General features: G+C 37.9%; 1 protein-coding gene across 1 annotated transcript in view; it reads left to right on the plus strand.

The window, feature by feature from the left end:
- The window catches only part of LOC149261956 (zinc finger CCCH domain-containing protein 6-like), a 39,508-nt gene extending 24,122 nt beyond the window's left edge, over positions 1-15,386 (plus strand). Inside the window, exons 2-5 of the mRNA XM_089372622.1 lie at positions 12,629-12,835; positions 13,126-13,250; positions 13,348-13,481; positions 13,669-15,386. Of these exons, the coding sequence (XP_089228748.1) occupies positions 12,629-12,835; positions 13,126-13,250; positions 13,348-13,481; positions 13,669-14,840 (1,638 nt within the window). The 3' untranslated portion in view covers positions 14,841-15,386. The remainder of the gene's footprint in view (positions 1-12,628; positions 12,836-13,125; positions 13,251-13,347; positions 13,482-13,668) is intronic.
- Positions 15,387-22,524: the final 7,138 nt, after the last annotated feature.

Consider the following 22,524-nt stretch of genomic DNA (forward strand, 5'->3'; position numbering starts at 1 on the left):
TCCCTCTTATTGTTATTGTAGTCATGTTAATCTTACATTTAACAAACCTAGTTGCTGCTAGTAAGATATGGCATCACCTTCATAGCAACATTTTTGAACGGTGCCCCTAGCTTTCCAAGGATAATTGTCTGTAAGATTTCAGCGAGTTAAGGCTGATTTGTGGTGTGCATAGTGGCCCTTTCTTCCTTTCATCTTCATGCATTTTCCCTCTTTGATCCATACATCTTTAATTCCATTTTCCCAAGGTTTGATTAGGCACTTGGTCGTGGGGTTTTCTGCCTTCAGCCTTTGTTTTCACATCTTTCACTTATCCATTTATACTACAACTTGATTTTCTTAGGATTACTCATTGATGGATAACCTTGTGCTTCCACTCTATTTCTTTAGCAGTCTTAGTACTTAGGGAAGCCCCCCCCTTGAGTTGGAGAAAGTCCAACCAAAAGTGAGAGGAAGAGCTATTGTGGTGACAGTGGGAAGCCTTCTCGAGTTGCACAAGACTAGCTCCTTGGTGCTTGGGACTTTACATCATATGGGGGCGCTAGATTTTGTTGTAACAATGTGGCTAGTAGAATCCAATATTTAAGGAAGTCAACAAATCTAATGCAGGGAGAAATCAAATGAATAATTCTAGCAACCTTCTGGTGATCTATTTTGAGGAGGGGTTGGCTTACAGTTCTTTAATCTATCAGAGAGACACTGACAACCCTTTAAAATTATGTTGGACATGGACAATAATGGCATTTAAGGAAACATGAATGGGGAAGGTGATACCCATTAATTCCTTGGGAAGGTAATCAATGTAAAAGATGTGGTAAAATAAAACTAGGTCCAATCGTTGGATTTGAGATGCAAGACTAATTAATTTAGAAAGGAAGAAACCTTGGTGGACTCATTTTGTGAATGAGGTTGTTGGGATGATAGTCACATGGAGCAAGACTTGGTGGAAGAAATAAAACCATGGCAATAGTAGAGAATTTGATTTTTTGAATGTCAACAAGAAAAATAGAAACAATGGTGCTATGGAAGTTGAATAGGAAACAGTGGGACTAGAGAAGTAGTGAAATCACTCATATTGCAATGAGAGATGGGGTCCATGGGTAAGAACACTTTAGAAAGTCCTTGAAGTTGCAATTTCTCCACATGGGAATGTTGGCACTCTTTGAAAAGATCTTTTAGTTCTTCCAATGCAAAAAATGCAAAAATATTGTCACATGTACTTGAGAGTTTTCATGAAAATATTTAGCCACTGATGGTGAAGGTTTTTGTATGACAAAATATTGCTAGAGGCAACATGGTATTTAAGACTAGGTTTCCCATGGAAAAACAAAGTCTAAACAAAGAAAAGAGATTCGAACAAGGGAAGAATGGCAGGGCAGGGTTCTGATGAACTTTAAAACTTCTTTCTCTTCTTTCTTTTTCTGTTGCTTTGCTACTTTCGGCCATCTTTAATAGGCACATGAGCTTCTTGTTATTTTAATTCTATCTGTTCCTCAAAGGATCACGGGATTACAAACAAATGCTCTGATACCAAGGAGAATTAATTTGGAATGTATGCCTTACGAAATTTAGGATACATGACTCTAATCAATGTTTACTACCCTCAACAAATATTTTGGTTGATATTTCTCGACAGCAAGGATCTGCCTTCAAACCAAACATTTTTTTACTATTTGTGCCTAGGATTTGATATTACTTATTCCATGAAAGCTAAATTTCTGAAACAAAGTTTAGCTCTTTTAGTTATCAAGTTTGTGAATCTGTTTTAACTACATGGTCTGATGTGGCTTTTCCTCCCCTTGAATCATACATCATCTAACCTATGGCATGATAAGTATGAAATGAATAAAAAGAAACCTTATGATGAACCTCCGGGTTGTCCGGGTTGTTAATTTTCCATGACAATTCTGCAACTGCTTGAATGAACAATTTGAAAACTACTTTTCCTTACACCAAGACACAAAATCCTTAACACATAAGCAACAGAATAATCACAGAGATAAAGAACACAGTTACACAAGAGACACAATTATTTTTCTTAGGAAACCCAACTGGGAAAACCTTCTCCTTGCTGTAGAATTTTATTGATAGAATTTTGAGCACATGAGTCTCTTACAAGGCAATACTGTTTCACTAGAAAACACACTTGTTCTCACTGCAACCTAGCCTGAAAACACCTTGCAAAACCTTGACTCAGCTCCTACTTTCTTGCTCTCTGCCTAGCCAGATTCCTAGTGCACAGGTTTAGACTGTTGGCCCGAATTCTCTTCACACAGGCCTCCTTTGGCTGGCCCAAAATCTCTGCACACAGGCCTCCTATTCCCTAGGACGCAGTCCCTAACTCGTAGCAATCTAGCAGCAAGAAGATTACTCTAACCTCTGCGTACTGGCTCCTCCAAAGTACGTACTCACAGCATGAAGATGCTCTCTCACACAAACTGGTGCAACCTCTCACAAACTTGTGAGCTATTGTCTTGTCTCATAACCTTGTGCACAAAAACAATTGAATTACAATTACGCCTTTGTCTTCATTTTATCAACTCGGTTCATGCTAAATCTGGAGAGTACAAACTTAGAACACAAGTTCTTGATTGACTAGTTAACTAAGTCAGCTGCTACTTAACTTGCCCTTGCCTCAATCAAGACTGACGCTCTCCAATTCGTTAGCTTCCAAACTCGGACTGCATATTGGAAGTATGCTTAACTGTTCCTCCAACTCCACGCATGAATTTCTTGTCTCCACGAACTCATCCATCTACACAAACTCGTCCATGCTAAAAGCTAAGTCACAGGGTTCGGCGAACCTGAACCTTCAGGTTCGAAATTCGCCGAACATGTAAAAAAAATTAAGGTTCGTTCAGGTTCGGCGAACCTGAAAGCCGAACCTCAAATCGAACCTAAAGACGAATTCGAACCTGAACGAACCGGTCGAACCTGAACGAACCGGATCGAACCTGAACGAACCTGATGTAATTTTTTGAAGTTCGATGGTTTTCGGGAGGGTTTTCTTGGACGGTTTTCGAAGGAAAACAGCGGGCCGCATACCCTCTCGCTATCTCTTTCAGAGTTGGAAGAATATGTTCGCAGGGTGTTTGATTTGGAAATGTCAGCGGAGATACGCTTCAAATACAAGAAAGATGGAGACGAAGTGGTGGTAGAGGAAGATATGGGGTGGGAGGAAACGTGCTACAGTCTATTCAATCGGGAAGTGCTGCCGGTGGATGTGCAAATTAAATTACCTGTCGCCCCTGATACCAATAATGAGATGTGGGAACAGATCAGCATCGCCCTTTGATTTTGGGTTGAGTATTATCAATCTAGTTTCCAAGTAGGGGTAAATCCATCATTATTTATTCATTAGGGTTGTTATTATGAAACTTTCACTGCCTTTGATTTTGTTACCTTTTCTTAATAATGAATAAAACAACCATATCTATTAAATCTGTGTTGCTCGCCCATGAAATCCATTTTCTTATTAGTCAAGTGACTATGGTAATCGATATGCTTTGAAATATAAGCCGTTTACAGCGATTAAAAACAATTAACTCAAAGTATTAGTTTGTTATTTCATTTTTTCGATAGCATATCACATACTAGTTTAGTCAATAAAAAAATTGGAAGTCTTATTTGGCCTCTGACCTTGGCATTTCTGACATTATATTCACTCATATCTTAGTTAAAAGATGTATCTCATATGTGACTCAAAAGATGTACTTCATAAATAATTATGAATAATTTTCAATTCTGAATTGAAGTAATGCTAGCAAATATTCAGAGATTTATGCTCAGCAAATTTCCTTAGTTATTATATGAATATGTTGGTGTGTCCAGAGAAAGTAGCAATGGTGCCATCTTCCATCTACATAGTCCTACTCTGCGGTGTCTTGAAAAGGTTAAACTGGTGCCACTGCCATCTACGTGGTCCTCCTACCTGCCATTTGCATAGTTCTGCCATCTCCATAATTGGTGCTCAGAACCTAGCTGAATTCACATTTCCCATTGTACACTTTGTGGGGGTTTAGGGGTACATGTATGTTTAGAATGATTACATTATTGATGTATGTTTACTAATAAGAATTTGTGTTCATGTGTTTATGGATTGATTTTGAATTTTCTATTATTTTGTCATATATATATATATATATATATATTGAAAAATATGTATAGTCGAACCTAATGCCGAACCTCATTCGAACCTGATTGGAAAATTCGAACTCGAATCGAACTTAATCGTTGTCGAACTCGAACTCGAACTCGAACCGTGTGACATAGGCTAAAAGAAAGGTTGATTGCGGTCTTTCTTGACTAAGGCACGAGTCAAGAAGACCTTCTCTCACAACTATTTTCAACACTCCCTCTTAGTCAAGAAGGTGCTTCTGGAAGAACCTCATCCACTTGGATTTGTCTCCAACACTACAATGTTCTCTGCTGTTGTACCTGCTCCCTCTGAGCTAGAAGACTTCCCTACTTTCTTTTGCAGAATCTGATCTGAAGACTTGTTTGTTCGAACCATGCTCTGCGAGTCCATCACTTCAATCATAAGTGCCATGTACCTTGTGTACCTCTGTCGCTGCTGCCTCTAGTTGAACGTGATATGAGAAGATCCAACTCTCTCCTAATCTCCCTTAAACAAATATTTTGCCCACTTGGCTCGAACTCTCCTTCTACTGGGAGTCATTGACTGAGTGGTTGCCTCCACTTGCCTTGGGTTATGTTCCTCATCATCCTGTTGGCCAGCCCAACTGCCAACTAGATGAGACTCCAACTGAGATACTGGCTGAGGCTTCATCTTGAGAGCTCTATCCTGTTCTTGCTCAACCATCACTTCTCTACCCTGAGAGCTTCTTGCCTTGTTGCTCAATGCTACAAGTGTCTCAACCTGTAGTAAGTACAAATTCTTCTTCCTTACACTTTTCTAAATTTCTGCTTCTTACATCCAAAAGTTAAGTGCTGGAGATAAGCCTTACCTTTGCTGAAGATGACATCATAGCCCTTTTCCTCAAGGGTAGCTACGGAAACAAGATTCTGCTTAAGGCATGGAACATAGAGGACATCTTTGAGATGAAGAGGATTACTTGACTCCCTTTAAAAAATGACAGTTTCCACTCCTCTAGCTGCATACATGCCATCATCTCCTAGCTCAATCTGATACTGCATGTCCTTTTCCTTTAGGTGGTTGAAATTCTTCTTGTTCCTAGTCATGTGGAAGGATGCTCTTGAATCAATATACCATACGTTGCTGTTTGCTGAGCTTGCCACGCAAGCTATCAATGAGAAATCTTTCTTGAACTGGGAAAAAAACACATCTACCTTCCAGTTAGGACTCCTTCCAGTTAGGACACTTAATGGCATTGTGTCCGAACACATGGTAATGGAAGCACTTGGTCTTGCTTCGATCCTTCTTCTTGCCCCTCTGATTGTACTCGACTTCTCCTTGGCCCTTCTTGCCCTTGGCTTTATTGCCTTTGCCTGCCAGAGCAAAGTTCTCCTCGTCCTCTGTCAGAGCTGATCTACCATCTCTCATCCCTCTTTGGATCTCTTCCTAAACACAATCAGTCCATAACCTTTCCCATCTTTGAAAGTTTTCTTTGCCACTCACTACATCTTGGAAACCATACCAAGACTTATGAAGTCCTAATAGTGCAAAACTAACAATCACTCTTAGGTACAGTGACAGGCACACCGCCTAGCTCATCTCAAGCTTGAGTGAACTTTGACAGATATGTGACGATGGGCTCATCTTGGCTCATCCAAATACTCCTTGTCTTTTCCTTACGAGCAAGCTTCCTAACATTACTGGTACGCTAATGCAGATCTAGGATAGCTTTGAACATCTCAAAAGTTGTCTTCTTCTCATTGAGATGAGGAATAATATGGTCTTTGAGCCCCTCTAGAATGATCCTCTTCACCTTGGTGTCATTCTTAGTATGCTGGGCCAACTGTTGGGGATCTTTTGGTGGCCATATAGTGTTCTTGCTTCTTGATGAACTCTCCCACACCTTTATCTTCCAACACTATTGTGATTCGCTCTTCCATGCACAGAAGTTAGAGGCTCCCTCTAAACTGTGATCTGACCTTAGTCCTAGGAATGCCATACTACTATCCAAGGGACTGCTTTGCTTTGCTCTTCAAAACTCACAAACTGATCTCTATGTGCTGGTCTTTATGCGGATCTCTGCTCTGATACCATGTTAATTTTCCATGAAAATTCTGCAACTGCTTGAATGAACAATCTGAAAACTACTTTTCCTTACACCATGACACAGAATTTTTTAACACATAAGCAGTGGAATAATCACAAAGATAAAGAACACAGTCACACAAGAGCCACAATTATTTTTCGAGGGAAACCCAACTGGGAAAACCTTCTCCTTGCTGTAGAATTTTATTGATAGAATTTTGAGCATATGAATCTCTTACAAGGCAATACTGTTTCACTTGAAAACACACTTGTTCTCACTGCAACCTAGCCTGAAAACACCTTGCAAAACCTTGACTCAGCTTCTACTTTCTTGCTGTCTGCCTGGCCCAGCAGATTTAGACTGCTGGCTTCAATTCTCTGCACACAGGCCCCCTTTGGCTGAACCGAAATCTCTGCGCACAGGCCTCCTATTCTCTAGGACGCAGTCCCTAACTCCTAGTGCAATCTGGCAGCAAGAAGATTCCTCTAACCTCTGCGTACTGGCTCCTCCAAAGTACACACTCACAGCAAGAAGAAGCTCTCACACGCAAACTGGTGCAACCTCTCACAAACTTGTGAGCTATTGTCGTGTCTCATAACCTTGTGCACAAAACAATTGAATTACAATTGTGCCTTTGTCTTCCTTTTATCAATTTGATTCATGCTAAATCTGGAGAGTACAAATTTAGAACACAAGTTGTTGATTGATTAGTTTACTAAGTCAACTGCTAGTTAACTCGTCCTTGCCTCAATAAAGACTGAGGCTCTCCGACTCGTCAGCTTCCAAACTCAGACTGCCTGTTGGAAGTATGCTTAACTGTTCCTCCAACTCCACACATGAATTTCCTGTCTCCACGAACTCATCCATCTACACAAACTCGTCCATGCTAAAAGAAAGACTGATCGTGGTCTTTCTTGACTAAGGCATGAGTCAAGAAGACCTTCTCTTGCTACAATTTTCAACAGGAGTTATGTTATATTGTTTGGAAGGATTGACTCAGTAGGTCAAGCATGCAGTTAGAAAGACAACCATGCAGTGAATTCCATAAGACGAGTTATGTAATATATTGTTTGGAAGGATTGACTCAGTAGGTCAAGCATGCAGTTAGAAAGACAAACATGCAGTGAATTCCATAAGACAAGCAAGCGGTTAGAACAAGCTGGCAGAAGGATTGACAAAGAAAGACTGAGACCTGCAAAAGAAAGATATGATAAGGCCCATGTATAAATCTGGGGATCATAATGATTGGGCACATAACTGGCCAAACACTTTGCCGTAACAGGAAACAAATTCAACTCCAAACATGTAGAGAACAAGAAACTATGGGCTAAATGGAAAGCAATTTTTATAAGGAATCATGGCACATATGAGCATATTTTTACTCTGGCACCACTATAGTGCAAGTGACAGCAAGTAAACAAGATATATCACTGCTTCTTTGGACTTCTGCAAAGAGTTTGCTGTTGTTCCAAGGTAGTTATTATTTGAGAAGCTTAAGGTGTTGGGGATCTCAGACTTGGTAACCTCATTGGTTACGACATTCTATTCGCAAAGTCCATGCCAAAATGGGTGGCACTAATGACATACATAACAGCATAGGAGTCAAGCATGGTTGTTCACTGTCACCCACACTCTCTAGGCTTATAAAAAAGGCTTTCAATATATCAAAAATATATTGAAGGAAAGGCAATACCGACAGGGTCATTCCAAATTGATAATTAGATATGAAATTATTATTCGTGCAGAGGTTTGTAAGAATATGATATACTTGCATAAGCATATTCAAAGCTTCAATATTGTAAAGAATTTTGAAGTTAGATATTTTATATTTAAATAATGGTGTAAATAAGAGTCTAAATAGAAGTTATAGATAAGTTTAATGCTAAAAAATGATTAAGTTTAAAAATCTATTTGACTGCATAATAATAATAATAATTTAATTTTAAGGTCATGGTTAAGCTAGACATCAAATTGGTGTATGAGATCCTCTTGTTCGTGAGACAAAGAACTCACCTCTTTGCAATCATTTGACTATGGAAGTGTGCATATTCTATTCCCTTTGGATTTGAACCAATAACATTTTAAAAGGAAACCCATGTTTTTAACCATTAATGATTAAACTCATATGAACCAAAAGATTTGGATGTTTTGCTACATTGACATATCCAAGACTTTACCATTATAGAATAACTTTAAAATTTAAATGTTTTATATTTAGATATAAAAATCTAACTTTATTTATTTCACTGTGAAAGTTTTTTTGTTTTTAAATATGATATACTTGCATAGCCAAAGCTTGAGCATTGTAAAAGCATTCTGCAGCTTTAGTTTTAGATTGACATCTTAGTGTCCTGGCTGGTTGTCTACACAATGAAAGACTCAAAAAACAAGCAAGCTCGCTTTTCTGGGTCCAGCTAAATCTGTTCAGACTGCCATTCTGAATATGTTTGATCCAGTTTGGCGGGTTTGATTATTGATAAAGTTTAGCAGACTTTCACATGCTTATTTTGAGTTTTTCACGAGTCCAAATGGTACTCTTATTCGTTTGGCTTGATAGTTCCTTTTTGTTAATTCCTTTTTTCAAGCGAGTAGCAAATATACGACATAATCAACACAGTAGCATAAAATCCTTCATATGTTTTCAGTGCCATTTTTGCAAGGCATTATACAAAAGTGATTATTGTTTATACAAAAATGCTGTTTGGTTTTTTCTCAAAAGATCCAACTACAGGGCTACACCATCAATCTTTTCACACCAAAAGCATCACACAGGTTGAGTATTGAAACAAGAATTTTCTGCCATTCGAACACAAAAATAATTACTTGCTGATTCAGACTCTCTGTTTGGGCAGTTAAATGTTAATCTGTCGAGTCACCCTGCACTTTCAGTATCTGCGTGACTAGTATTCTGAGAAAATAACCAACCAGCCCAATTGAATGATCTTTAGCAGCTCTGAGAAGTAATTGCTCTATGGCAATTAGAAAACTTGCTAGATTGCTGACCTAAAATAAAAAACCCCAGGCATGAATTCAATTAAAAAACTGCCCGTCATCAGTCTCCTCCAAAATCAATGTACCCCATAAGCCAAAGCCAAATTATGTAGTCTGCTGATATTTCATAGCTGAGTGGGCCGACATATACAAAGTTACTTGTATTATCTCAGTTGTAAGCTTATAGATGGCTTGTAGTGAGGTCATAATTAAAGGGATCACTCACAGTTTAGGAATATGAAAAGCAAAAAAAGAACACGTGCTAGAGGTATACCTGACAATCAAATGTTATTCAATTCTTACAGGACCTTCAGTTTCAGCCTTGCCTCTCTTTGAATGTTTCAAGTCAGATACGTCAAATTTTGGTCTGTCGAAGTCCTTGTGCAGGAATGAACAGCTAGCTCCATGACGACAACCATTTGGTGTGTTATAGTACAAGCAGGGTTTTCGAAATTTAAATCTATTTAGATCTCCAAATGCTCTTTCTTTTTTAGCAAAATTACCCCTTTTCACTCTATCATTGTTACCAGAATGTATGTGAGAACCTTGTCACTTTTGTTATTTAAACTTATCTGCCCCACCATGTTGCTGAATAAGGTCTCTGTAGTACTGCAAACCATGTTGATGACTGATCTGATCATTGTCGCTTTGTAAACCATGTTTTTGGGTAAGATTCTTGTAGTATTGTTCATCTGGAAAACTCAATTGATTCACTGAGATGGCTGTTGATGCAGCAGTTGAAGCTCCCTTTGGAGGTTGACATACACCTATAGTGCTTGAAACAGAAACTGTTGCAGGCCTTGACAAAAGACGTGAACGATCCTGTCCAGCCATAGGAGGCAATGGAGAGGAGAAAGCCATAGATATAGAACTCTCTGCCACTGCTACAGCTGCACCAAATCTTTTAACTTCCGTATTACAGAGACGCAAAGGCCCTTGAAAATTGCTACATGCCATTTCACTTGTAACTAGACTGCTCCTAGAATTTCCAACTTCTCTGGAGGAAGCAACTTGGCGTGCTCCCTGCAGTCTGGAAATTATCAATGGGCTCTGATATTGGGCAACATTGCAAGGATTTTTAGGTGCAGCGTGCTTACTGTCAATTGCCTGCAAATTAGGCATCAAGTACGTTTGAATATTATTATTTCTGCTGTGCAAAGATGTCGATGTCTCAATTATTTGTGGATTACTGAGTATTTTAAGCACCATGGTTATTTTGGAATGACCATGGTTTATGAGTCAATGCATGGAGATTATAGCCTTCAACAATTCTAAGAAAGAGGTAACCAATACTATTCTCACCCATAAAGGGCAAGTGGTAAAAGTGGCAACATCACGCACTTACCTAGGAGTGGTATTCTCTAGACCATCTTTTATCCTAATCCCAATAGCAGAATTAAGGTTGAGTAAATGTTATGCAATACTAACAGCCTTGCAAATACAATGCTTCCAGCTTCAAGTTCAAGATATATGAGCTAAGATTTGCCCCTTTCACAGTCTGGTGGCATCTTCTCTCATTACAGTTGTGAGATATCGAAGCCATTATTGAGGCAAACAGGTTGGAACCACATTGAGAGGTTACTCATTATTATGTTTTCAAAACACATTCATGCCAAGAAACAGTTCTATACATTGTTATCTTATTCGAGTTTGATGCTCGTACACTCTTTACTGCAATGATTTTCCATGTTATGACCATGTTGCACAAGATTCACTGCATTGAGGACACCCACTTAGGCTTGTGATAGATATCCCTCGTTAACTGTCCCAATCATTTATGCAACTTGCTGGTCAAGGTGTTGAAAGTTGAAACTATTTGGTATGCGAGAGTTTCACTTCTCCAACAAATAAACGTAGAATCGTGAAGCCTTCTCCCTTGAAGTTCTCTTTCTATGCTCCTTACCTCACTAAGATAGAGATATTAATAGAGTTATTAGAGTAGAGATCTGCGAATCCTACTTGAAAGGGAGATGGACTGAGCCAAAAGAGATCCTAATTCTTAAAGCTTCATCACTACTTCCACTCTTACATGCACTTCAAGGATGCCCTCATCTTTACTCCAGCTTATATTAGGTTAGTTACCTTGTAGATTGGAAATCCCTCTAGCTCCACTTCTGGATTCAATACCTCTTATTTGCCACCTTCATAGATTCAGGATAGTTCTGACTCCAAGAGGCCTCATGACCAAATCTCTATTACAAGGTCAGTCAGGCAGTGCAGATGCTAAAGCACCCAACTTATTGTCAACAGGAATATTATTACCAACTTCTTCTTGCTTTTGGGTGTTGGAGATCTACTAATTGACGGCATTTTTGTGTAAAGCTTTCTTCCTGGGCACTCTTCAAATCCTCACCCATTTTTTTCTTAGGTTATGTAGTATCATCTTTAAAGCCTTCTTTTTTTCTCTTGCTCTCTTCCTGCTTTTGTTTAGGACCTAGAGCTGTTTCTGGCACTACTGATGTTCCCATTTTTTTTGTTCTTTTGCAGTTCTCCTGGAAATGCTTTGGCACTCCCAATGTTCACTTTTTACGTTATCATTCCCCCATTGGTGGACATTAATATTTAAATCGAGTTAAATTAAGATGTGGTAAATGCTCTAAGGATAATCAAATCCAGAGCAATTCTATTTATTGCTGATCATCATATGTACTTTTACTGTACACTTGTATCGAGAAGGGAATTCTAGTTCTGATCTATTGCATCTAATTAGCAGAAATGATAATCAAAAGAATTTGCTGTTGCTCCTTGCTTTGTTACTGTGCTTGGCTACTTCAATTTTTGAATTCGCTAAGTTGAATTTAGCATCTTTTGAACCTTTGTATCCAAACTCGGCTTCATCTTGTCCATACAAATCATCCGGAAATACGTCAGAAACCTGACTTTTGCAGCTTCTACTAGCTATTACAAGTTTTTTTGATGCGTGAAGAATTTGCTGGACCAGTAAACAATTTGCAGTTTATGCTACTTCATGACAGCTTTGATTTATTATAAATTAGAATTTATTTTGTTCTTTGTACACCATCTGGAGTCTGGACACTATTGGCCCTGACTTATTGTGACAAACTAAAAACTTAGTGCTTTCTTATTTTGTGGTTATGCGATTCTAGTAAAGTTCATTTTAAATTGATTTCAATTTTTAGGACAACCTTACGGTATTGAAACTATGCACACCCCATTACAATACATTATTTTCAGTGGGTTTCTCACTTATTTTATCCAGTTAGGTCTGGATGTCATTACTTTCGGATTAAATATGCTGTTTTCTGGATTGCTTTTTAAGTTGTGTCCTTGAGATGATTGTTACATATATTATCTCTGATGGAATAATGCGAGCACACGTTTAAGTTTTTGGTATTAGTTGTCTGCTGCAGAATGATTCAGGTTCCTTTATTGCATCAGATCTCTATTTTTCTTACAATCCAATAAGATAGATATTGATGTCAAGTTTTCATTTTCAGGTGAGACTGTTTCTTGCTGAAGATGCCCCATTGCAGTCTGGCCTGGCTGACCAAGACCATCTACAGGCAAAACAATCTCGGTTGTGGCATGCATATGGCTCTGGATTTGAAGGTAATCAGTTGCCGGGCATTGGAAACAATTATACAAAGCAGAATATACAGGAAGATTCCATTGTACCTGTGACCACCTGGTGCTGGCCCCCCAAGGTATGTAAACATACTTTCTTGCTCTTATATGGGATCTGGAACTATCACTCATATGTTCTGTTATGCAGCAATAAATGGTTAATCATATGTGTGGTATAAAACATGCCTAACACATAAAACAGACTAAAACTATGTCAATTATGAAGATTTCTAGATGTATATCAAGTACATTTTATGCAGTCATGTCAATGTTTGTTCTTAATAAGGTCATTCGATTAGGACTGGTCTTCTCAAATATTTTCTTTCCATTAGAGATCTTGTCACCAGCCTTTTTTTACATGTTTGTGTAGTTTGTCATTAGTCCTTCATGGCAAGTAGTCGCTGGGGATGAAAGTTTAGAAGTTAAAGCACAGTGTGAACGAGAAGTCAGGAATTTGGAGGCCATATACCCACGCCCATCTTCTATTCCACCAAGGTAGCTGCATTTTTTGATGTTTTTAGGCCTTTTATGTTTTTGGGTTGGATAGCTATGAATGAAATGTTCTATGAGACTTGCAATGAATTACTTGCAGCCCCATAGAGCCACTGGAGCCACAGGAGGACTGGTGTGATTCTGATACACCTATGATTCCATTGAATCCCATAGAAGAAGATGAAACTGGAGAGTTGAATGAAGTGCCTCCTTTGCAAGATTTTCAAGAGCTGGGTAGGTGATGCTAGTCATCTCACTTCTATTTGATTATTGCTCTAGGGATTATAGTTGTCGTAGATCTAATTCTTGCCTGAGATGATTAAGCTGTTATGAAAATGCTGCCTTTTTCTGATTTAAATTCTTTATTTTACTTATAAAATCACAGGGTAGCTAACGAAGAATTGATTGGCAACCTTAACAGGAATAGATTTATATGATTCTATCGGGATTATGCACAATATGAGAGCAATGCAACCAAATTCTACAGGAATATCATCCCAAGGTGGTGACTCTGTCTCTATGGTCCCTCCTAGTGTTGATCAGCAAAAACAGGAGTCCTTATCCATATCTAAACCTGCAGCAGAACCTGACATAACTGCAGCTGCAGCAGATGCTGCTGCTTTTGTTGCAATAGCAAAATCAAATGAAAAGGGAAACATGATTGATCATGATATGGTGCTAAAAATACTCAGTAATCCACAAATAATTGAAACATTGACATCTTTACACAGAAGAAATAATAATATTCAAATGGACTCGATGCCTAATTTGCAGGCAATTGACAGTAAGCATGATCCACCTAAAAATCCTTGCAATGTTGCCCAAGATCAGAGCCCATTGATAATTTCCAGACTGCAGGGAGCATGCCAAGTTGCTTCCTCCGGAGAAGTTGGAAATTCTAGGAGCAGTCTAGTTACAAGTGAAATGGCATGTGGCAATTTTCAAGGGCCTTTGCATCTGTGTAATATGGAAGCTAAAAGCTTTGGTGCAGCTGTAGCAGTGGCACAGAGTTCTATATCTATGGCTTTGTCCTCTCCATTGCCTCCTATGGCTGGACAGGCAAGTTCACATCTTTTGTCAAGGCCTGCCACAGTTTCTGTTTCAACCACTATTGGTTTATGTCAACCTCCAATGGGAGCTTCAACTGCTGCATCAACAGCCGTCTCACTGAATCAATTGAGTTTTCCAGATGAACAATACTACAAGAATCTTATCCAAAAACATGGTTTACAAAGTGACAATGATCAGATCAGTCATCAACATAGTTTGCAGTACTACAGAGACCTTATTCAGCAACATGGTGGGGCAGATAAGTTCGAAGAACAAAAGTGCCAAGGTTCTCACATACATTCTGGTAACAATGAGAGTGTGGGAGGGGGCAATTTTGCTAAAAATGAAAGAGCAGTTGGAGATGTAAATAGATTTAAATTTCGTAAACCCTGCTTGTACTATAACACACCAAATGGTTGTCGTCGTGGAGCTAGCTGTACATTCCTGCACGAGGACTTCGACAGACCAAAAATTGATGTATCTGATATGAAAGATTCAAAGAGGGCCAAGGCCGAAACTGAAGGTCCTGTAAGAATTGAATAACATTTGATTGTCTGGTCCACTCAGATAATACAAGTAAGTTTGTATATGTCGGTCCACTCAGCTATGGAATATCAACAGGCTACATACTTTGGGTTAGGCATATGGGATACATCGATTTTGGAGGAGACTGATGATGGGCAGTTTTTGAATTGAATTCATGCCTGGGGTTTTTGTTTTAGGGCAGTGATCTAGCAAGTTTTCTAGTTGTCACAAAGGAATTACTTCTCAGGGTTGCTAAAGATAATTCAATTGGGCTGGTTGGTTATTTTCTCAGTTTCTAGTCACGCAGATGCTGAAAGTGCAGGATGACTCGACAGATTAACATTTAACTGCCCAAACAGAGAGTCTGAATCAGCAAGTTATTATTTTAGTGTTCGAATGGCAGAAAATTCTTGTTTCAATACTCATCACATGTGATGCTTTTGGTGTGAAAAGATTGGTGGTGTGGCCCTGTAGTTGGATCTTTTGAGAAGGAAACCAATAAGCATTTTTGTATAATGCCTTGCAAAAATGGCAGTGAAAACATAATGAAGGATTTTTATGTTACTGTGTTGGTTATGTCGTTTATTTGCTACTTGCTTGAAAAAAGGAAATACCAAAAGGGAACTATCAAGGCAAACGAGTAAGAGCCATTTGGAATCGTGAAAAACTCAAAATAAGCATGCGAAAGTCTGCTAAACATTATCAATAATCAAACCCACCAAACTTGATCAAACATATTCAAAATGGCAGTCTGAACAGATTTGGCTGAACCCAGACAAGCGAGCTTGCTTGTTTTTGGGGTCTTTCATTGAGTAGACAACCAGCCAGGACACTAAGATGTCAATCTAAAACTAAAGCTGCAGACTGCTTCTACAATGCTGAAGCTTTGGTCATGCAAGTATATCATATTAAAAAAAAACTTTCACAGTGAAATAAATTAAGTTAGATTTTTATATCTAAATATGAAACATTTAAAGTTAAAGTGTTGAATAAATTTTAAAGTGTTGAATATGTCCATGTAAGTAGAACATCTAAATTTTTTGAGTCCATGGTTAATGGTTAAGAACATAATTTTTTTTCCTAAAAAATTATTGGTTCAAATCCGAGTTTTTTTTATCTAATAAAATCTCATAAATTATTTTAATATCTAACTTAACCATAACTTTATAATTAAATTATCATTATTATTTTCATCAATTTTTTTATTTTTTATTTATTTTTTATATTTAATAAATTTTAAAAATTAAATTTACCTTAAAATTAAATAAAATTATTATGTCATCAAATATATTTTAAATATTTAATAATTTTTTAACATTAAACTTGTGTATAACTTCTCTTTACTCTTATTTACACCGTTATTTAAATATAAAATATCTAACTTCAAAACTCTAGTGCTTTTACAATGTTGAAGCTTTGAATATGCTTATGGAAGTATATCATATTCTCACAAACCTCTCCACGAAACAATATTTTCATATCTAATCATGAATTTGGAATGACCTTGTCGTCGGTATTGCCTTGTATATTGAAAGCTATTTTAATTCAATTTAAAAAGGATTTTCTTTTCTAATTTAAAAAACATATAGAAATTAACGTGTTCTAACATTGCCCTGCCTGGTTGTCTATATTGTGATATTGAAAATTATTTTCATCTTAATTTAAAATATATATATATATATATATATATATTAATTTTGAGAGTTAGTTCAATTGATCAAGTATGGATCATTAAAATATTTTTTTATTGAAAAATAACGGATTAAATTTTTTCGATACTCTCAGGGTCAAGTTCCGTGGTTGAGATCACAGAAGTGCTTCTTTTTGGTGGATTTTCTTCAATAGACATAACGGTATAGTTGAGTCTACAAGAAAGTGAGTACTTGACAAAGCAAGACAAAGTGCTGTGTAAGGTTGGTAGGGGAGGCTCGAAAACAGGCTAAGGTAAAATTTTGGAGGGTGGTTGTAGCCACTAAAACACTTGGCGACACACTTGTAGAACTCCAGCTCTTTAAATGGACCTTGTTCGTGAAAAATGAGTCTAACACCTCTGGAAGTATTGTTCAATTCTTATCTCATCTTGGCTTCACACTAGCTTGACGTAAGATGTAGCATCTGTCAGACTCTTGGTCAATTGACACAAATTCCAAGCCAAGGCAACACATTGTTTCGATTGGGGTTGAGGGATATATAGGTGCACAAGCAGTGTAGTCGTCAGAGTCTTAGTTTCATCTTTGGTGTTGCTCCACTGCGAGCAGGCCTGGACAGTAACCTGGTGGAGTCACATAGAAACACAAGCATGGCTTCGCTGCTAGCGAGCCTAGTCAGTATCTCAGTGTAGTTACTTACATCACCTCCCTGTGCAGGAATCCTTTCTCTTCTTTCACCTTATTTATTTTTCGTTTTGAATTTTTTGACATTTTTTTGACATTTTCATTTTCATTGTGCATAGCACTTATTCATTTCAGAGGCAGAAGAGGGATCCCAACTTATTGAGAGCAGAGGAGGTTGTTCTAATAGAAGTAGTTTATTATATCTCTGACATTTCTATTAAGGTTTCCCCCTCACCTTACTCTACTTGACTGAGCTGACAAGGGTTAACCCAAAAACAATTGACTAAAGAAGGTGACACTAGTTAGTGCGCAAGCGTTGTGTTTACACCAAGGTTCACTTCGAAGAGTATGCATTTTCCTTCGACGTATCATGGACTAAGAGTAACAAGTTCATCATATAGAGGCAAGATGATAGATAACCAAGTAGCGATAGTTGTACAAACCCTCTTGTACTTTACCCAACTCATTTCATGAGTCATACATAATTTCATGCGAACTAACCTACGAACGAAACAAGCGAACAAACTAACAACAAAGCCAAGCAAAATCAGAAGAAAAAATGAGAGCAAAGCAAGCAAACAAATAAGAAAACAAAGCATGAAAGCAAACAAGCATGCAAGCAAACAACTGAAAGCAAACACTACTCCTACTCCTACACTAACGGTGCATGAGCCTGATCACATGAAGTGATACTTCCAATGCAGCCACTGGCGCATTGGTAGACCCATGTGGGTGAAGTCTTGGTTTGCGAGTAACCCAGTTGTGCAGACTAACATACAAGAAAGATATATCAGTGAAGACAGCCACACTTCGTGTTTCAAAGTGCCCATGGGACATAAGCGAGTGCATGTGCATGACAGATGGTCCGTGGACTTGTCATGGTGCTACGTGACACTATGTGCAACTTTGAATAAAAATTACACTCTTGACTGTGACATGCAAGCAAACATAAGAAACAAAGACAACTTGCATCGCGAACGAGTGCTTGCAATGTAAGAGTCCTCCAAAGCGTGAGCAATGGGATCATGCAGTTCGAGTGGAGAAAGTGTGATCTATGTGTGAGATGGATCTTCAATGCACACAAATGAGTGATGAGGAGCCTTGGGCGATTGAACGATTTCATAATCGGAAGTGAGACTAACCTCAAGAAACCGAGGGCCTAACATAACCATCAACTTGGGCTGAAGTGCCTCAATAGTCTTGGGTGTCTCATCTTCATCATTAGGTAGATCATCATAAACAGGGGCCTTCAAAAGATCATTTGCGATAGATTCATGATCGTGATAAAAAAAAAATGGAAGAAAATGGATCACGACCACCACGATCAGAGAAATCAATGAATTCTTCGGCATCCTCATGATTAGATGAATCAAACAGAGGAGTAGATGAAAAGCAAATGAACTCATCGTCTATATTTTCAGAAAAGACAGATGAAGGATCAAGTGGATCTTCAATGAATAACTTATCCTCTCCATTGTCGAATGATGGACTAACATTCGGTGAGTCCTGAGAGTGATTAACAATGGGTGCATCCATGGATGAAGACACACATGAAAAGTCATGGATGGTAGGTTCACCAAAGAAGCTAAGAAAGAACAGAGCGGGCTCGGACGGAAGGGAGTCATCCTTCGCCGAGTGTTGATGTTCAAGCTCCCACTCATACTCTTCATGAATGAAAACGCATGTTGGTTGTGCAAAACCAACTCCATCAGTGGGTTGTTACTCGTTCACAACAAATGAAGAGTCTGGAATGGATGAACACAAGACAACATCATCCGGAGGAACACTTGAGTGCGAAGATGGAGGTCGAAGAAAAGAATGTATATGGGAACTCGAAGGATTCACAACCAACTCTGTGTGAAAATTGAGTGGAGTGATGTTGGGAGGGTGTGAAGGATGAACAGATGTGTGAACATGATCCTCAACATCACTAGGAGATGGTGGAACTGTTGAATGAGGGGGAGGTGGGTAGTCCATTGAGACAGTGCCTGCTCCCACATGGGATTGCGCAGTTCCATCAACGAAGAAGGTTGAGCAAGGTTTGACATCAAACTTTCTCTTGGGACGGGAAGATTTCTTAAGACAGTATTTGAACTGGTCCCAGAGATAAACAAACTTCATCTGGCTCCTCGGAGCTTGAAACTGTAAGTCACGGAAGCACTGCCAAAAACCAATAATAGATTCATGCAGAGTCCTTCGTTGCTGTAACAGTTTCTGTTCAAGATGGTCTGGATCAAAATTATAGAACGTGTCTTCAATAAGATCACAAAAATGCTCACATGAGTGCATGGTGTCAGTCGATAGGGTTAGCACCCAATGAAATGGAGATTCACAAAGTGTGTATGCAAGCAGTAAACCAACCTGTTCATCAGTAAATTCATATTCCTCATAAATCAAGGAAAGAAAGTTATGTAAGTTCTCAGACCAAGCCACTTCGCCCTCACCATCATACGTGTGAGTGGAAAAGAGATTGAAAAGCTTCCCCGAAATGGAGACATCTTCATGATTCGAAAAACACCTCGGGGGAAGAGGAATGCAAGACTCCATGAAATATATGCAAAGGTTCAAAACAGGATGAGAGGACACTGCTTGTCATCAGGCCCTCCTTCTAGCGCCAGAAATGTTGATGGTGCAACATGTCAAGGGGATCTCCCTAATAATAAATCCAAATTAGACCTCAAACCGTTTGGTGTAGGAATCCCAACAGTGGGTCGTAAGGTAATGCCTTGACCGCGATGTTGCACAGGGGCAAGTAAGATAACTCTGTCAGTAGCAAGGGTGTGACTGATGTAGAGAGTCAAGGAATGTGTACGAGAGGTTCTAACACTTCGAAGGGAGAGGAAGGTGAAGGTGAGTTCCAGGTTGAAAGGGACGCACAGCTTCCGGCAGAGCAGTCCACTCGAATGCGGCAGTCACAACATACAAGGTAAGATAACATGAAAAACACTCACGGATCAGTCCGAGACGAGTGTGACGGTTGATATAGCAAGGTTCATGAGAAAGGTCTGTTTGATGTCCGGTAAAGTAGTTGACACAGAAGGTGACAACATTAATAACATATGCAACACATTAACAACAAGATTCATATAATTGCATATAAATCAGTTCATACACAAGTACATAAGTTAAACAACATATATCATTAAGGCAACCAAAACAGTCCAACTACAATAACAACATATGCATGAAAATGTGTTGGCTCTTATTATAAAAAGAACAGTAAGTCACAATCATACAATACATCCATGTAAACCTGCTAGCCCCAATAGTGGAACGTTACAGCCACATCCGGCTGCTCCTCCAAAGAGATGTACTAGCTCCGTGCAGTGGAGAAGCCAAGGTGTGTTACAATAATGTCCAAGCATGGTAAATTTTAGGGGCGAATTTTAGCCCAAGGGCAAAATTTAAGGGGTTTTTCATTTTAGAGGGGCGAAATTTTTATAAAACACCCATTTCATATATTTAGCCCAACTTTTATTTAAAAAATAATTATTTTTTTCATTTTAGCCCAAAAAAAGGGGCAGATAAACTATGAAAAGACTCATTTGACCTAATTCGCCTGGTTTGGGAGGTTATATTCCATTACAATCGCCCGATTTTCTGCTTTGCAATGTTAAATTCGTTTGCAATCGCCCATTTTCTGGTTTGGGAGGTTGTATTTGGTCCCAATAAATAAAAATATAAATAAAGTGGAGGTATGGTAAATAAATAAAACCTCTTTTTATACTTACTCCAAAGGTATGGTAAATAAATAAAAATATAAATAAACTAGAGGTATGGTAAATAAATAAAACCTCTTTTTATATTTAGTCCATAACCCTCTTTCTATTTAAGAAGGCTCAAAAAAGAGTCCTATGGGCCAAATACCATATTTATAAAAGAGGTATGATAAATTAATAAAAATATAAATAAACGAAAGATATGATAAATAAATAAAATAATTTTTTTATATTTACTCCATAAGTTACCTTATATTTACGAACACTCAAACAAATGCGTTATTTTAGGTGAAGCCTATGAGCCAAATACTATAGGCCAAATTATTATTAATACCATGCAAAAAAACGTTATTAACCCTAATATTAGTATTAATAAAAATAAAGATGGCACATGGTATTGACCCATGGTATTCACGTGGAATGTAGCCTATTTAAAGGGGGGAATTAAACCATCATAGATCCATCTTTACTCTGTATCTACTAAGCGCCCAGAGGGATCAAATGAGAGAGATCAAATATTGTGATATGCAAACTAGCATAGAGTGAAAAAATATTTGATCCCTCTCAGGGCTTGGCAGATCAAGAGTAAAAATGGATCTTGTAATTTAATGTCACTTAAACATCTTAACGTGGTTAAAATAAAAAAATAAAATAAAAATCAATTATTAATTTTATTAATTTTTATAAATTACTAATAGTAGTTTTTAAGCTCTAGGTTTATGATAACCCATGGTATTGACCCATGGTAATACCATGGTATTCATGTGAGCATAGACTGTTTAAAGGGGAAATTCTATTAGCTTAGATGCATCTTAATTCCGGGCTACAAGTGCTTGAGAGGGATAAATATATTTCATCCCTCTAAGAGTGGTAGATGTGGAGTTAAGATGGACATAGGTTGGTTTTTATGATAATGAAGATATTAAATAGGCTTAGTAAATTATATTGTAAAAAACATCTTAAGGTGAATGGTTAAAGCTACATTTAGTCACTTCACAAAATTTACTAAAAAATATCAATATCTCCATTAATATTGGGTTTTCTGATTTAACAAAAAAATAATTCAAAACAGTGAAATCTTATCACTCCTTCCACATCACCCTCGCATAAGAGAGATAGTCGCTGCCCAGATTTCTCACCATTTTTCAAATGTTCTCAATATTATATCTTCATGAAAAAGTTAAGGTACTGATGTTGGATTAGTTGTTTGAAAAATATGTTGGTTTATACAACCTTTCATCTTCTCTGTTATTCTTAGTTTTTCGTAATGATCTGTAGGGGTTGGGTCACTGACATATGAAGGTAGTAAGCAATTTAGATTGGGAGAGACATAATTAAAATTTTATTATTTAATCGAAGATTTCCAATTAAAAGAATAATAAATTTACATTTATATATTTATATATTGATTGGAAGGCTTCTGACAACAGTCACTTCTTTCCATTAGATCCCTTCAAGCCTTTGGGATACCAATTACTTTCTTATATTATATAGTTGGGGCTTGCTACTTATTGGCGCATTGGGGTAAACAAAATTGATGTGTTTTTTTTGATCTCGCAGTTGGAGTCTGTGGAATAAGAAAGAAATTTGATAGCTTGACAAAAGCGGTAGCTTGACAAAAGTGGTAGAGAAAAGATTAATCTCTCCCAC

This window comes from Pinus tabuliformis, chromosome 6, assembly GCF_031772625.1.
Source record: "Pinus tabuliformis cultivar Carrire ecotype Pingquan chromosome 6, CPIR1, whole genome shotgun sequence".
NCBI lineage: Eukaryota > Viridiplantae > Streptophyta > Pinopsida > Pinales > Pinaceae > Pinus > Pinus tabuliformis.